General features: G+C 48.5%; 1 protein-coding gene across 1 annotated transcript in view; it reads left to right on the forward strand.

Moving 5' to 3' along the window:
• The window catches only part of LOC144143204 (eEF1A lysine and N-terminal methyltransferase-like), a 71,620-nt gene that overhangs the window by 15,537 nt on the left and 37,843 nt on the right, over nucleotides 1-18,240 (forward strand). The window contains exon 6 of the mRNA XM_077674998.1: nucleotides 4,690-4,833. Within this exon, the coding sequence (XP_077531124.1) occupies nucleotides 4,690-4,833 (144 nt within the window). The remainder of the gene's footprint in view (nucleotides 1-4,689; nucleotides 4,834-18,240) is intronic.

Here is an 18,240-nt window from a genome sequence, read left to right on the forward strand (position 1 = left end):
CTACAGGTTTTCCCGCTCAATTTAATCCAATCTCCATTCTGTTTAAGCCACGGAGAAAGAAGTATTTCAGGAGGAGAAACTGCTGCGCTGGGACAGCGCGGGCGGGCGGTGCGTTAATGTCACTGTGCGGTGAGGAGCAAATGCAGCTTGCGGAGCAGCGCAACAGATGGCGCGTCAACCGCGTTGCCATATTTTGCACGCTCTTCTATGGACGCGACGAACAAAAATTGTAGTGTCACAGAATATATTGTAAAGATTGCCAGATTTCTTTCTGTAAAATAAATAATTACAAGTGCTGGACATTTTAGCAGCAGTTATTAACAAATACTGCCATATTTACATGCCGTACCGCGCTCGAAACGAAGTACTAGAAGGAATCCCGGAGCAGACGACGACTGCCGACACCGCCTCCTCGCCACGAGATGTTCACTCTCGCCGCTCTCGCCTCTGGCGGGCGTCTGCCCATTGCGGCAGCCGCCTATGCGCCGACTGACCTTGAACCGGCGAAGCTCTTCGGAAAGCGCGCTGCGCGGATTTTCCCTTTGGCGCCTCGCGACAGAGGGCGCGTCGGTGCCGTGCCTAGCGCAGTGACTTTATCGCGGCGCCGGAGCAAGCCCTGTTGCGCCTCCTGAATAATTCTTGCTCTGTGGTTTAAGCCAAGTGCCATCGAATTTAATCCAGTTGCCAGCGAATTTAATTCAAGTGCCAACCAATTTAATCCGAGTGCCAACCAATTTAATCCATCGGTCGGAATTGTTCACGGGTGCTATGTGCGGAATTAGGCGCAGCTTTGCGGGCTTTGATGCACGTGGTGTGGGGAAAACGTGGTGTTCCTTGATCAATTATATGAAAAATATCTTGTGTGAACAGCTTAATATACATTCAATAACACGCGCAGACCGTTGCTGTCAGCTGATCGTCTGCGAGAGTGCCGTCGATAACACGTGAGAAATATCGTCTGATCTTCGCGTAACAATGCCTTCAGAAGCTCAGTTGATAAAGACACATTACTTAAATGCCCTTTGCATTCTGATTTTCAATTATTGAATGCTTTTCTGCAGTGTTAAGCATTATATCCGAATCATAATATCGTCTGCGAGATCGTGAGAAATATCGCCTGCTGGTGACAGAAGTGTCGTCTGCTCGCGTAAAAATACGCTGGCAAATCTGCTGGGGTAACAATACCCGAGCAGACGATACTTCTGACGATTTTGCACATGATCACCACGCGCCGCCAACGGATCAAACAAGACCGCTCGCCTGGTCTGTGCGGGTATTAGTAAATGTCCGTTAAGCTGCGCGCATATGATATTTTGCTCATAAGGCATCAAGGAACACCACGTTTTCATCACACCGCGCGCATCAAAGCCCGGAAAGCTGCGCCTAATTCCGCACAAAACAGCCGTGAACAACTTTCCGACAGCTGGATTAAATTGGTTGGCACTTCGATTAAATTGGTTGGCAATTGGATTAAATTCGCTGGCACCTGGATTAAATTTGATGGCGTTTGGATTAAATTAGATGGCGCTTGGATTAAATTGTATGGCGATTGGATTAAATTGAGCGGAAAAACCTGATGTTTAGCCGCGGCTTCATGCCGTACAATGTAGACATTTCAGAAAGTTTTGCTCACATCGTGCAAATCAGTGTGGCTGTTTCAAGGGAGACCATAGTAACAGAGCTTCTTGTACAATGATACGAGCACATGAAAGGTGCTGAATACTTAGTAGCTGTCACTCCTTTTTTTTTATTTTTGGTACAGCAGTACTTCTTCACCATGAATGTGTTTGGACCCCTCTTTGGCATGCGAAAGGAACAAGCCTTAAGAGTGAGGGGGGTTGCGTACTTTTAGGCAATTTTTCATACATCCTTCATCTGTGGCAAGCAAGCCCAACTTTACATTGCTGACAGGGCTTTGCTGGAAAGTAACGGCATTAGTGTGAGAATACTAACTGTTCAGTGAAAGTTCCTCATTTGGAAAGCACTGATCTACAGCTGGCACTGGGTACTCATACCGCTTTTACTGCAGCCTCAACTCAGCGCAGCCACTGTTGTGTCAAGTTGCACAAAACAAGATTTCCTGTGCCATCCTGATAAAAAAACTGCAATTTTGTACCTGGGTGTGCCAAAAGTGGCATGTGATGAGTCAGTAGTTTACAATTATAAACTCTTTTTTTTTTCTTATCTTCAAATCTTCCATCATACCATTCATTATTTTATATGCTGTTCAATCAAGATTGCTGTATTCAAAAATTTCTGAGCATTCAACACAAGTGAACAGAGAAGGTTAGGCTGCCCTGTTCCCATTGAAAAATGGTGCAGGTGGGAAGTGGGGTGCGAAATGTGCATGGTTGAGGAATGACAGGAAAAGTAACAGGACACTAAAAAAATTAGTGCCATAGCTACCTAGCAGCTATCAGCGAGAAACTTGGAAGGCAGCGTCTCATTCAATTTGAAATAAACGAGTTGCGGCATGTTGGGCAAACAGGTTGGTTGTCTCCTTAAATTAAAAAGGATGGCTTGAAGTTAGTCTTCTCTTGTTTGTATTGTGTTCGGATGACCTTGTGCATCTCTAGCAGTAGGTATTTTGTTGTTTCGATAGCTCCGAAATCTGCATTTCGGTCGTCCAAACTGCTGCAAAATTGACCTTTTGCTGCTCCGAAAGTTGCCCCTAGTCACAGCTTGCGAGGGGCACCTCTGCACTTTAGTAGCAGGTGGTGCGCTCATTTCTGTGGGATAGTCGAGGTGCTGGCAAGTTGGTCCAGCTTGGCACCAACTGCCCCAAGTGGCAAAGAATACATTGAAGTGCAGGCAGAAGCCAGACTCCCCAGTCACAGTGGCAAACTTTAAGGCAACAATGAAAAAAAGAAAAGAAAAAAATGTATTTTTGTTTTGTTTTGAAAGAGCTGGAAAACAGATGAGAATAAAGTTTTGCGCTACATGTCAGCAGCGACATCATAAGGGAAATTTCAAGAGCACTGCTGTGGGTGGGTTAACTCCGTGTTAGCGTTCAAATGGTGCGATCAAACAACTACAGGCATCACTACAATTGCACCATTGCCTTTCTTGGCAGTGGCTATCACTGGCAATTGCCAATGGCCCGAACGAGTGCAAGTGATGTCGTAGGGACAGGGCAAGAAAGTGGCTGGTGGATTTCCACTGCGTCATCTGTTTTCCATATCGTCTAGATTAATTTTTGAAGTTCGCGTTAAAATTGGTGCATGGTTGTTTTGGGGGAGGGAGCAGTCTTTTCAGCGAACCAAACTTGCGTTTTGTTTCCTTGGAATGTTCCCAAGGTATAGCGTCACTATGTTGAGTGGATTTGAGTTTAACTTTTGCAAAATCCAAAGTTCTTTTTAACAATTCAGCAGACCTCAATGAAATTTGTTACATTTGAAGAGACCATGAGGACAGCACACAGCTTCACTTTGTTCGGAAGATGGGGGAAGCTCATGCTGCACAAGTTTGTTCAACGTGAAACAGTGGTGCCTTCACTGAGGTATTCTGATCTGATTATGGGGTTTAACGCGCCTACGCTACTCAGGTGATGAGGTGCGTTGTAGTGGAGGGCTCCGGATTAATTTTGGCCACCTGGGGATCTTTAATGTGCGCCGGAATCTCGAACACACGGGCATTATTACTGTTAACCTCCATCAGAAAAGTGGCTGCCGCTGCTGGGAATCAAACCCGCATCCTTGTGCTCAGCAGCACTTCACTGAGGTATTACTGTTTACAGGTGGGGATTTAAAATCACCTGCTTCATCTATCACCGTAAGATCACATGCCAAGGGTTCTATGTTCTGGGGGAGCAGCCAGAAACCAGCCAGTTCAGGACACTGGGTCATTATCGTCGTGCGGGAACAGGAAGTAGGTAGGGGCTATCAATCCTAGTGATGCCTGGTGTGGACTTTTCACAGTGTAATAATGCTGCACTCCTTAATAGCATAACTATGCGCTTTGTTCTTGTTTGAGGCCATGAAACTGGCTGGAATTGGGAACTTGTGCTCACCAAAACACTCAATGCTGCTCTGGGAAAACACGGGGCATGACCTCTATGTTACTGTGTCAAACTGCTACTAGAGTCACCCAGAGACAGCAAAGTGTCCTCGTTGCATTTGCCTCTGACTCTTGTTGAATTCATGTCCACTATTGCACTGTAACTGTTTTTAATGGCCTCATCTCGGCTAAATTGTGCCATTTTGAATTTTAACCACAATGAGTTCGGACGGCAAGCCCGCAAAGCTATTTTAGTTTGCGTTGCTTTAGTCGGCACCAGCCAACTGCGCAAGTTATTAACCTTATATCGTCACAAATCAAGTGCGAGGAAGTAGCTAGTGAGTTGCCACCGTTTTCTCTGTTTTCCTTGTTATACAGCTTCATTTCATTGAAGTTTGCATAAAAAATGGGCACGTGTGTCATTTCAGAGGGGCAATCTTTCAAACAAAGCGAGATTGTATGAAGGTTGCTGTCTATTGGTGACTGGACATTGTGCTGACTGTTCTGAAAGGTGGACGTGTTTTTCTTGTGCCGATCGCCACTTGCCTGTGGCAGTGTAGAAATTGTGACTTGGCACAACCCGGCCCAATCAGCAAAGATGCCTGAGCTTGCGTTCACCATTTTGATGTTCTGTGATCGATGTAGTCCAGACCACCTTATATAACCTCGTTGTTGTGGCCTTGCTCTGTACAGGGGCCTTCAGCCTGAGGACGATGTCATGCTCGACCTGTGTGCTCCTGGAAGCAACACGGTGCGCTACCAGCTCTACGTGTGCGACCGGCCAAGGGTTACCAATGCGACCAAAAAGTTCTCTATCTTTGTCGTCCCTCAGGGCAGGTGAGTGCACGCAATTTGCCCACTGTACAAGGCGCAGTCGGAGCCTGTCACTGTTCTCGCTACCTTCTCCCCCTCGTTTCTTTTTAAATTAGAAATTTTAAAGTTGAAAGCTGTAAGTGCTGCGTTGTGCAAAAACCCACGAAAAAACTCATTCACTCCAAGTAGCAGCACTTGTTCTAGTCTTAACTCTTTTGTTAAAGCGGCCATGAATACAAGTTCGTTTTATTTGAAATATTTCGTGTTCTATAGTGCCCCCAGCACTTGTCCGGAAGCGAACGATGTTTTATTCACTGCGAAATTAATCAATTTAAGCTAAAATTTTGATTCTCGCTCCAAAATGTGGATTTGAATGACGTTTGATGTTTGCAATGACATCATAATGCCGCGAACCATGCATTGGGTTTGTTTATTTGTGTTTTGCTTTTACCGCCCGGCTGCGCCGGTCTGTGTTATCTCCGTGCCAAGGGAAGCGCGTGTTCCATTCTTTCTTTCTGTGCCGCATGTGTTATCTGTTCAGATAGGGAGAGCATTCCGATCTAACGTGAACATCCCGGAATAATCTTCTTGCATCTACAATGTTCTCGGTGCGAATCGACGGTTCCAGAACCACGCGCGCCGAAAGATAAAAAGCCTGCAGAGCAGACGCCGGGGCATTCGATTCGACGACACTCGCCTGTGCAAGTCACTTTGTTGACCGCTGCTTCGCCGCCTCTGTATTCTTTTGAGTTGTTAGGGGAGCACAAGTTCGCTCCAATAAACGTGTTTCTCATTCAAGACAACTGCATCGTCCTTGTCTTCGCGACATCTGGTGGAGGTGCTGGGTACTAAGCCTTTATGCCCTCTACGACATCTCGAAGCCGCCAAGCCAGTCCAACCAGAGAAAGCCCCCGACTGCAAGGATTGCTACCCGAGTTCGGTCTTCTGCCAGAAGGGCCCAAGAGAAGGAACGCTGCAACCAACACCATGGTGCAAGAAACAACGTCGCCAATCATCCTGCAGCAGCCCCGAGAACCGCCATCGTTCCGGGGAGCCCCCGCTGAAGACCCCGAAGAATGGTTGGAGAAGTTGGAGCGCGTCCGCATCTTCAACAGGTGGGACGACGAAGAAACTTTCCGGCATGTCTTCTTTTACTTAGAAGATGCTGCTCGAACTTGGTTCGAGAACCATGAGAGCTCTTTGACCGACTGGACTCAATTCAAGAGGGAGTTCCTTAAGACCTTCACTACCGTGGTGAGAAAAGAGCGAGCTGCGCTTTTGCTTGAAACTCGAACGCAGCACCCCAACGAAGGAGTCGTGATTTTCGTTGAGGAGATGAAGCGACTTTTTCGTCGTGCGGACCCTGAAATGACCGAGGAAAAGAAGCTCAGGTTTCTAATGCGAGGAGTGAAGCAAGAGCTTTTTGCTTGTCTAGTCCGTAACCCTCCGAAGACAGTGGCCGAATTCGCGTCTGAGGCGGCCGCGATGGAGAAGACGCTAGAAATTCGAACGAGGCAGTACGACCGCCCTGTCAACGCGCTGTTCTCGGAGACCATCGGTGCTGCAAATGGAAGCTCCGATACATTGCGAGAGACCATCCGAGCAGTGGTCAGGGAGGAGCTTCGGAAGCTTTTTCCAACGACGCCGCAACCTCAAGTGGCTTCCCTGACCGACGTAATCCGAGAAGAAGTCCAAAACGCACTGGGAACTTCTACGCCGTCGGAAGCACCCCGCGAACCACAAGCCATGACCTACTCCTCGGCTGTTCGTCAACCCCGCCCTGTTCCAACCCGTCGTCAAGAGGCCGAGCCATACCGCCGTCCAACGCCGCCCGCCCGACGCCCTGTAGACCAATACCAGACGCCAAGGAAGACCGACGTGTGGCGAACGCCCGATAATCGCCCGCTGTGCTACCACTGCGGAGAGGCCGACCACATCTACCGTCGCTGTCCCTACAAGAGGCTCGGTTTGCGAGGGTTCTCCGTCGACGCCCCACGCCCCCGATACGGCCAGCGCCCTGCTGAGATCGAAGAATACCTCTCCAACACCAACCGAGGACCAGTCCGCTTCAACCGTTCACCGTCGCCCTACCCGTCTGAGTCACCGAACCGCCGCAGCACTGCTGACTTCTCACGTGGAAGGTCCCCCAGCCCACGCGGGGGAAACTAAAAGCAGCAACTTCGGGAGGTAAAGTTGCACAACGGCGGAAAAATGAAAACCCTCCAACGACGCAGCGACTCGCTGAAGACCATCATTCACGACATGCCCTCATCCCGACGACCCGACCTAGCCCTAACGAGACTCCTGAACACGACGACAGCTATACGCCGCGACGCTTACCCGACCTGACCGAGACGTCCGCTGAGAAGACATGGACAACGACGACGCACAGTGCCCGACCGTCAACACGCACAAGCCGAGATGCGACGCCCCGACGCACCCGGAACTCGAGGAAGGCGGCATCCGACGTCAAGGTGTCCCTCGACGGTTTTGATGTAGTCGCCCTCGTAGACACGGGAGCCGACTACTCCGTAATGAGCGGACCATTTGCGTATAAGCTGAAGAAAGTTATGACCAGATGGGACGGTCCGCACATACGCACAGCAGGAGGCCACATCGTGACGCCAAGTGGAACGTGCACATCGCGCGTCACCATAGATGGCACGACGTACCCTGCAGTGTTCGTCGTTTTGCCCAACTGCTCCCGCGACGTAATTCTCGGAATGGACTTTTTGACAGACAACGGCGCAATAATCGATCTCCAGACGAAGTCGATAACTTTTTCCTCCGACCACTCCATGACGCCGGAATCGAACCCCGAACACCGTGCAGCTGTAAGGATCGCCGATGATCACGTCACCCTGCCACCCCGCGCAAGCTTGATGATCACCGTCTACTGTGAAGGTGCTGCTCCCGACGTCGACGCTATCGTGGAGAGTGACCGAAGGTTGCTTCTTGACCGCGGTGTGTCTGTCGCAAGAGGCATTGCGCGGTTTAAGCATCGCAAATCCCACGTTTTGGTCACCAATTTCACCGAGGAGTACCAGCATTTAAACAAGGGCGCTGCAATTGCGTTCGTCGAAGAAACGCAACTAGCAAGTGACGTGATAGCAGTCGCCGACTTTGAACGCGCACCCGACGATCCCTTCAAGCTTCCGCACCCCTTCGACGTGAATCCGGCGCTACCGCAAGAAGAAAGGAACAAGATATTGGCTTTGCTGCGTCGCTACAGCGAGTGTTTTTCGTCGAACTCAAAGTTACGTCAAACACCTCTGGCGAAGCACCGGATAATAACCGAGGATGGAGCCCGACCTACCCGACAGTCACCGTACCGCGTCTCTTCCCACGAGCGCGAAGCCATCCGGACTCAAGTCGACGACATGCTCAACGACGACATTATACAGCCATCGAAAAGTCCGTGGGCTGTGCCGGTCGTACTCGTGAAGAAAAAAGACGGCACACTGAGGTTCTGCGTTGACTACCGGCGATTGAACAAGATCACCAAAAAGGACGTGTACCCTCTGCCACGAATCGACGACGCCCTCGACCACCTCTGCCATGCGAGGTACTTCTCATCGATGGACCTGAAGACCGGCTACTGGCAAATTGAAGTGGACGAGAGAGATCGAGAGAAGACTGCATTCATAACCCCGGACGGCCTATACGAGTTCAAGGTAATGCCGTTTGGGCTATGCACGGCACCAGCAACGTTCCAAAGAGTCATGGACACTGTGCTAGCTGGCCTGAAGTGGCACACCTGCCTCGTATACCTCGACGACGTTGTGGTATTCTCCCGGACTTTCGACGAACACCTCGCAAGGTTGCAGTCAGTACTCGAGGCCATCCGTACGTCGGGGTTAACGCTGAAGCCTGAAAAGTGCCGCTTCGCGTACGAGGAACTGAAGTTTTTGGGCCATGTCGTCAACGCCGCGGGAGTCCTGCCTGACCCGGCGAAAACTTCAGCCATAGCGAACTTCCCAAGGCCGAAAGATAAGAAGGGCGTGCGCAGATTTCTTGGACTGTGCGCATACTACCGGCGCTTCGTCGCAAACTTCGCACGCATTGCAGAGCCGCTCACGCGCTTGACGAAAGATAGCACCGCTTTCAGCTGGGAAGACGACCAAGAAAAGGCATTCTGCGAGCTGCAAAAACACCTGCAAAGCCCGCCCGTGCTCGCTCATTTCGACGACAACGCCGAAACGGAAATACACACGGACGCCAGTGATATAGGCTTGGGTGCCGTCCTTGTCCAAAAACAAAGCGGGTGCGAAAACGTAATCGCCTATGCCAGCCGTGGTCTGTCGAAGGAGGAGAAAAACTACTCTGCCTCCGAAAAAGAGTGCCTGGCTATTATATGGGCCATTTCAAAATTTCGCCCATACGTGTATGGAAGGCCATTCAAGGTTGTAACAGACCACCATGCGCTGTGTTGGCTCGCCAATTTGAAGGACCCCTCTGGCCGTCTTGGGCGGTGGAGCTTGCGCCTGCAGGAGTTCGACGTTACAGTCGTTTATAAATCCGGCAGGAAACACTCCGACGCCGACTGCCTGTCCCGCGCCCCCGTCGACCCACCACCACAAGACTCTGATGAAGACAGCGCGTTCTTCGGGATCGTGACGGAGAGCGACCTAGCCGCCGAGCAGCGTGCCGACCCCGACTTACGCGTCATAATCGAGTACCTCGAGGGATGCAACGTTGCCGTTCCTAGGACCTTCAAACGCAGCTTACCAGCATTCAGCCTGAGAAACTCCGTCCTCGTGAAGAAGAATTTCAGCCCCGGAACAAGAGCGAATTACCTTCTCGTCATCCCCGCGGACCTTCGTGACGAAATTTTGGAAGCGTGCCACGACGACCCGTCTTCCGGACATCTCGGCACCGCCCGCACTATTGGAAAAATCAAGGCGAGGTACTACTGGCCCGGCCTTACCTCTGACGTCACCCGCTACGTCCGGAGCTGCCGTGACTGCCAGCGACGAAAAACGCCGCCGACAAGACCCGCCGGACTTCTACAACCGATCGCCGTCCCATCGAGACCATTTCAACAGATTGGAATGGACCTTTTAGGCCCGTTCCCTACGTCACGATCACAGAACAAGTGGATTGTCGTAGCGACAGACTACATGACGCGCTACGCAGAGACCGCCGCTCTTCCGAGGGGGACTGCACAAGAAGTGGCAAAGTTTTTTATAAGCCAAGTTGTGCTGCGACATGGAGCCCCGGAAGTCCTAATCACAGACCGCGGAACGGCATTTACTGCGGAGCTGATGCAAGGAGTATTACGCTACAGCAACACGGATCACCGAAGAACGACGGCGTACCACCCCCAAACGAACGGACTAACAGAACGTCTGAACAAGACAATTGCGGATATGCTGTCCATGTACGTCGACGTTGAACATAAGACTTGGGACGAAGTCCTCCCGTATGTCACGTTTGCGTACAATACAGCGACGCAGGAAACTACGCAGATGACACCGTTCGAGCTTGTCTACGGAAGACGACCGACTACGATGCTCGACGCCATGCTTCCGCATGTAGAAGACGACGACCTCAACGCCGACGTCCAAGGATACCTTCAACGTGCGGAGGAGGCCCGCCAGCTTGCTCGAGTTCGTATAAGGGACCAGCAGCTGGTGGATGCCGGCCGCTACAACCTCCGACGCCGAGACGCCGAGTACCAACCAGGGGATCGTGTGTGGGTTTGGACTCCCATCCGACGACGCGGACTGAGCGAGAAACTTCTGCGACGGTATTTCGGACCCTACCAGATTCTGCGACGTGTTGGCCAACTTACCTACGAAGTGATCCCCGATGGTGACTCCGGCACATCACGACGACGTACGCGGCCCGAAGTCGTCCACGTGGTTCGCTTAAAACCTTTCTACGAACGATGACGAACTTTTATTTTCATTTTCGGACTGTCGCTTATGTTAGCATCGGGTCGATGCACTCTTAGAGGGGGGGGTAATGCCGCGAACCATGCATTGGGTTTGTTTATTTGTGTTTTGCTTTTACCGCCCGGCTGCGCCGGTCTGTGTTATCTCCGTGCCAAGGGAAGCGCGTGTTCCATTCTTTCTTTCTGTGCCGCATGTGTTATCTGTTCAGATAGGGAGAGCATTCCGATCTAACGTGAACATCCCGGAATAATCTTCTTGCATCTACAATGTTCTCGGTGCGAATCGACGGTTCCAGAACCACGCGCGCCGAAAGATAAAAAGCCTGCAGAGCAGACGCCGGGGCATTCGATTCGACGACACTCGCCTGTGCAAGTCACTTTGTTGACCGCTGCTTCGCCGCCTCTGTATTCTTTTGAGTTGTTAGGGGAGCACAAGTTCGCTCCAATAAACGTGTTTCTCATTCAAGACAACTGCATCGTCCTTGTCTTCGCGACAATAAGAACAGGTCTTTCAGCTAAACTTGGTGTGGAGCGGTGTGGCCTCCACGATCGGGTGTGTGCGTACGCATGTGTGTGCGTGCGCGCAAAAACAGCGTAATACCGATAAGCTACCATGTATTGTTTATAGGCAGGCGACTATGATAGTCAAATAATCTGTAAGATTCCACGGGTACAAATCAATCATTTTTTTGTGTTTTATTTTAATATGCTTAGGGCTCTCAAGTACCTACTGCAATCTTGCTACCAAATTATTTGCCGTGAGTAAAAAGGTCACGTTTTTTGCGATGCGTTTCGCACCACTATCGACTCTACATGTGTATTTTTTCGAAAGAATGTTTCTGAATTTCTAGATTTGTTGGGGTAATATTCTGCACATAATTTGTTGGCATGACATATTAAGGGTATTATTTTTTCGGTGAGCAGTTGAGGTGATCACTAACATATGTATGCATAACATCGGCCGTAAGTAAATTGTTCGGGATATTTGTAATAAACACACCAAGTAGAGAACTAGCAATCGTACCTCGGTAGAGATTTTTAGGACATTACTTAGGCCACGTCCATTTATGGTAGACTGGAAGTCTCTTTGTGCGTTTGTATATGCAAGCATGCATGCCAATAAACGGCACCAGCACGTTTACCCTGCCTATTGCGGAAGAAATACTGATAGCCATTTGGACAGTATACACTTCTGATTTTTACGGTACGTTGCGCTTGCTGTGAACACAGAGACGGGCACGGGTAAAAACGTAGACTTTCACGAGAAGACGGCGCACTAACAACTGATTTATTCGGAACAATACAAAAACATATACATAGAAAACACAGAATGCAACAACAAATTCCAGATAGATGGGGAAGGAAAGTCAGACGGGTGAAATATACAGATAAAAAGAGTTAAAAAGATAGCGGTGGTCGAAGCGGGTCCACGTGCAGTCGTTGGAACGATGATTCTAAAAACTTAATCTCACTCTGGGTGAGCACAATTGAAGGGGTGCTCACGCATTCACCCTCATGTCCTGAAATCATTGAAAACGCTTCGTAAATCTTCTGGGACATTTTATCTTTAGCGCGGAACAAAATGGTGGTTTTGTCAAATGCGACCTCACACTTGCACCTCGCACGGTGTGCTGCAAGATTTCCCACTGTGGTGACTTGTTGGCAGGCATATCGATGTTCACGCAGTCTATCGTTGATACATCGGCCTGACTGTCCGATGTAGAAACGACCGCAAGACAAAGGTATCTCATATACAACACCATGCGCGCAATTCACAAATTTTCGCACGTGCCGAACCTTGCATGTTGCCTTAGATGCTCCCTTTTCTTTTCTTAACTGCAAAGCCTTACAAAGGCCACCGAGCTTTAAAGGTGCAGTGAAAACAACTGGTACTTTATGCTTTCCCCCAACTTTTTTTTACCTGTGGAAAACGCCGTGAACGTATTGCAAGACGGCAGGTCGAATGCGTTCTTTCACACCTCCTACTTCTACACCTTTTCCTCTGAGAACAGTTCTCAGGACTTTTTCTGCAACAGAAACTAGCACCGCGTCACGATAACCACTTTTCTTTAGCCGGTTCACTTGGAAGCTAAGGCTTTCCGTGATACGGTGGTGGCAGGATTTTTTGACCCCTCTCGAAAGACACGAAAACGCAATTCCACGCTTGATTAACTTTGTATGGGAAGAGTCGAAAGGGAGTAAGCCCTTTTCTGACCGTGTTCGATAGGACCAGCAAGTGTGTTCAGAACATTTTTTGCGGCTAAGATCTAGAAATTGCAAGGAGGTGTTTACAGGAAGTTCATATCTAAACTGGAGACCACAGTGGGCAGCCTTAAATAAACATCTCCTAAATACCTATAGAAGCGTCATGAACGTTGCTACTGGATGGTATGCACACTAGAAAATCGTCAACATAACGAAAACATTTATACACCTGGAATGCCTTAAAAGAATCCTGCAGCTCTCTGTCGCCACGCGCAAGGTATAGGTCACAAAGCACTGGCGCGATGCAAGAGCCAATTGGCACCCCGTCCTTTTGCGAGAAAACAGACCCTTGGTGACAAATGTACGAGTCTAAATACAATTTCAGTAGACACAAGAAGTTCCTGGAGGAAAGACCCACTTCGTTTTGGAATCGCACATTCCCATAAACATCAATACTTTGCTCCACCGCTAACAAAACATTGTCTTCGGGTACGCTGTAGAATAGGTCTTGCACGTCAACTGAGAACCAGTTCATACCTGGGCTGTCCTTTAGGTAGTTCACAACTTCATCAGAGCTTCTTATCAAGAAGGGGTCATCAATTGGTAACTTCTTTAAGTGCCTCTGAAGGGAAGTGGCAACATTCCTCTGCCAAGTTATTGTCCTAAAAGGTTTACCCTCCTTGTGAGTCTTCAGCGTGAAGAAAGGGCGAAGACTGACCTGCGTGCTGCTCTTGATTGCTTTGGCCAGATGGTCTAGACGCAACTCGTTGCACAACTTTTCGGCAGCGTTCGCAACTTTTTCAGGTGCTTTTCCTTAACGCCCTCCTCTCGCTGGAAGTTCTTGGTGATGGCTGCTTCTGCCTTCTCTTGATACTGCGATTCTTCAAGAACGGCGAATTCTCCGGTTTTGTTGGACTGCAGCAGCACGAGTCCACTGTCATGGAGGCAATCGACAGTTTCTTTAAAAGTCGAGCCTAAACCCTTGCAAATCTCTTGGAGCCAGTTACGCAATCAACCCCCTTTGTAACGTAACCGTCTTTCCCGCCTTCTGGAGCACAGTTGGCAACGGTGTGCACCATAGCGAGGAGGTCGAGAGGTTTTGGTTGCGGATGAGCTGCAAACTTCGGCCCTTTGGCCAAGAAGTCGCGAACCTTTTCTGGCAACTGTACTCGTGACAGGTTGTGCACAGCTTGTGTTTCCCTTGCGCGATCTTTTCCCTTTCGCGGAAGAAGTCGGAACAAGGTGGGAAACTTTTGTTCCCCTGCCCTCTCGGCGACATCTCGAAAGAAAGTGCACATCATCTTACTTGGACCGGGTGCCAATATGCCCTGGCAGGTGATTCTGATGTGGTCCTGGAACAGCCTTACTTGTCTCCAAGTTTCTTTCCGCAGCATCTGGCACATGCGGCGAGCGGTGGCTTCAGTTGGCGCAAGGCTCCCGAACAGCATGGAAAATATCGGTGCACTTAACCCAGGCGTGATGGCGTAGGTCAGCGTCTGAGTACGGCATCTGGATTCCGCTATGTGGTCAATGAAGAAACATATCGATATTTCAAATCATCGAAATATCTGTTAAGTGCACCGATATTTTCTCGTGAAAGTCTACGTTTTTACCTGTGCCCGTCTCTGTGTTCACAGCAAGCGCAACGTACTTTCAAAACCATGTTACACCAACTAGCCTGACATCAAGCTTTACTGACACTTCTGATGCTGAAGTATACCACATCTCTGTAAATATATCGCCGTAAAGGTTGCACCAAACGTTTCAAGTAGTGTTGCCATGTCATTTACTTTATCTGTCAAAGACCACACCTTTAATTAAGGAGAAAGAAGGAAACGACATAGGTGGTATTTTTGTGTTTACTAATGGTCGGATTTCGGTCGGGTGAATTCCCATAATCTTGTTCTTGCTCGTTCCGTGCGTTCCAAACAACATGTACGAGATTTCAGAAATAAATCCGCAAAACGTGTTGTTTTGGAACCATGCTAAACTACAAAAAGGACTACTGCTTTGCAACGAATTCACTTAAGCGTCACCCTGGGCATAGTCTACGGTGAAAATTCAAAGGCACCAGTAACTACCCTAATGGCACCAGTAACTACTTCTACCTTTCTCCTGCATTGGTGTGCGGTTACTTTTTTTTTTTATTAAACGTCGCACACAGGCTGCGAAGGCCGAGTTTTTGTCCTCTGCGCCCGCCCGCTCCAGGGAAAGCGACCTTGGGCAACGTGTGCCACGGTGCTGCGAAAAACGTGGCCACTCCCCCTTTTCAACATACGCTCTCTCTGGGCGATTGGGACGGCCGGAGCAACGGCGCGCCGCCAGTAGCCGATCGCGGAGGCCACGGCGGCAACTTCCACTGTTTGTCCCACCATTCCTACTGATATAAAAAGAATGTGCCCTAAATTTAAGTGCAAGTAGCTCGTTCGGCAAGCTTATAAGTTCTGCCTAATTTGCGTTTGCTTTTTCCGGCCTCCGCCAATCGCAGAGCTGGCTGGTATGACATAATAGGTTCTGTTGCAGGAAATGGTCTTGTGGGTCGCATGGCCATTTCCTTTTTTCCAGCTTATTTATACAGCTTATTTAAGCGAAGTTTGCATTAAAAGGGGTGTCAGCGTGAATCTAAGGAGGCAATCTTTTGAATGAACCAAACTTGCATTTTGTCTTCATGGCCCCTTTTAAGGCGGAAAAGTGACCAATTTTGGGTGCTTCCGGAACTTTTTTTTTTTTTCTCTGGAGAAACTGGGCACATTTAGCGTTGTTATACATGAAATTGTAGCTTATAGTGTGCCCTTTCAAATGCATAGCAGCGGTTTTGTGACAGGTACACTTATTCAGAATTGTCATATAAACAGAAAAAAAAAGACAAAAAAAGTATAAACACAATAGAAATAGGTGATTGTAGTAAGCCAGAAAGTTATTTTAGGAAATGTGAAATATACAAGTTGTTCCTATGTTCCTTAGCTATCATTCAATATATACATCAATCCTGTACACCATGTTCTGGATTTTTGAAGGGGAATAGATCTAGCGGCCTTGATGGCTGTGTCACTCAGAGAGGCAGTCACGCGGTGGCAGGAAGCAAAGGTAAACAACGCAAGTAGAGCAAAAGATGTTCGTTCTGCTTTGTGTGTTTGTTTTTCAAAGCAGATCTTTCAATTCCTTCTATTGCTTTTCGACTGGTGTTGTACAGGATGCAGAGGCAAAAAGGCGGCATCTCCTTGTGACACTTCGTTGTATTCAAATATCTGCTTCATCGGAACTAAAAATCTCGTGATCCCACTTCGTTGCGGGAGTCATCACTGCTGCTGGGGTCAGAAAAATCGGCAGCAGCAGCTTCTGAAATCCCAGCGACGGTCCCAGCAAAGTCCCAGCCTTTGCGAAGCGTGGCGTGAAACTCGCAGCTTCCTTGGGTTCAAATTTCACTCGCAACGCGGCCCCCATTCGCGAAATGTAAAAAAACGATACTGAAACTGAAAAAGGAGTTGTTAATGAATACGTCAGATGGTGATAGTTGCCTGCAAGGTGCCGTTTTGAGCTTTCGCAGGAGGTTTGAAGTCATCGGAACTCCGTGTCCGATGGCCTATGGCACCGTAATGAAAGAGCTAAAAGGCTTTTTGATGCAAGTGCTGAGTGGTTGCAACTGGGATGTTATACCTTCAGGAGTTAAGACATGTTCAGTGCAATATTAGCGAAGTAGCTTTTTCACAAAGTCAGCCGGGTGACTGAAAAGCATCCAACACAAGTGGTGATGGGAACCCCTGCAGTACTCCGAGCCACCAACACCAGGCATACTTTATCGAGTGGTTCGGCCATTCACCTTTTGTCCTGGCATCGCACAACACATTGTTCAAAATTTCTCGTTTTTCGGCAACGTCTTCTGCCCAAAGACTGCATGTGATGGAAGCTTGCTACTGTTCAGCAAACATTATAAGGACCCACGTCTTCTCCTTGCCAGTTGACCTTATGCAAAGTTGCTCGGAGCTTTTCTCCTGCACTGTGAGTGGCGACGGCATGTTACGATGCACCAGTGTCTGAACTGTGTTGCTCTCTTCCTACCTAGAGAAACTCTAGTGTGGTGCATATATAACGTGGACACCCAGCTTTTGGTGGCCTTGAAGTCATTCCACAGAGTGTCTTTTTCCTGGGCAATTTTCTTGCCTTCGCTTGTAGCTGCTTGATATTCACTGCCAGGTGTGCAAACTGGCATCACACGAATGCAATCAGCTCCTATTTTGTCTCTAGGAGAGACAGTCCCGCGGCCCCCAGGAACTTCTTCTCAGGTCACTTTGCGAAAGAATTGTCACCTTTTTGCATCCTTCAGTCAATGCACACTGACCTCGGGGTTCACCGGACTGCGGCCCTGCGGCGCCATTCTCGATGGTCTCGGTCACTGTAAAAACTTTTCTTTTAAAGGCAGCGGGCTACTGCCTTCTCGATTCTTGCATGGTACGAGGTGCAGTTACGTCGAATGTGCCAATTCCTGCTTAAGCGTGTTGCAAAGTTGGCCTGGCCAGATTGGTGCCATTTGGAACAAGAACCAGCTTCCTGATGCCACCGCTATATGATGCTTCCTCTGCTAGGAGTTTAGATGATGATAGCGCTGAGCAACAACTAAATGTGAACTGCAAATTTTGAGCTGAGAACTTTCGTATCTGTGTAAAGTATGGGACAGATATATAATGTGGTAAAATTTAGGGAGCGGGGGAAAACCTGTATTATATGCAGGATCTGACTGTTATCAGCAGCACTGCATTCATTTGAATTGCTGGCATTTTTCTGTGGCTCAACTTGTCGCGCAAGAAACAGGTTTGAAGGGAGATCACACTTGTCCTTCATGTGAAGCCTTTCATAACCGGGAAAGTTGCAACTGTAATCACTAATTCTGTTAAAAAAATAAAGAAGAAAAACTACATTATCAACCGGTTCAAGTTCTGCATTATCACCTGCTCAAGTTCTGCCTTTCATGACCCTACATTTGCTGTAGCGTTTGTATGCATATCATTTCTTGTCAGCCACTTGAGAAAGAAGAAAATGGCCCATTTTATCTTGTTCTGATGCCTTTTTTTTTTTCCTAGTTGAAAGACCGTGGCCAAATAATGGCACTGAAATTTATTTGTGATGTCATTTGGCTTATGCCACAGAGCGCAGTGTTTCTTACTAATATAGTCAAATCTTGATATAACGAATCACATGGGGCCTCCAAAAATCTTTCGTTATTTTGAAATATCGTTGTAATGAAAAACTTGAGGTTACAAGCAGTGATCAAATCTAGGAAAGAAAATGAGGTACCTTGACAGTAGATGCAAGCAAACTTTCAAATATAAATA

The sequence above is a fragment of the Haemaphysalis longicornis genome, unplaced genomic scaffold (assembly GCF_048455015.1).
Source record: "Haemaphysalis longicornis isolate Haplotype H1 unplaced genomic scaffold, Haemaphysalis longicornis Haplotype H1 scaffold_1, whole genome shotgun sequence".
NCBI classification, from domain to species: Eukaryota; Metazoa; Arthropoda; class Arachnida; order Ixodida; family Ixodidae; genus Haemaphysalis; species Haemaphysalis longicornis.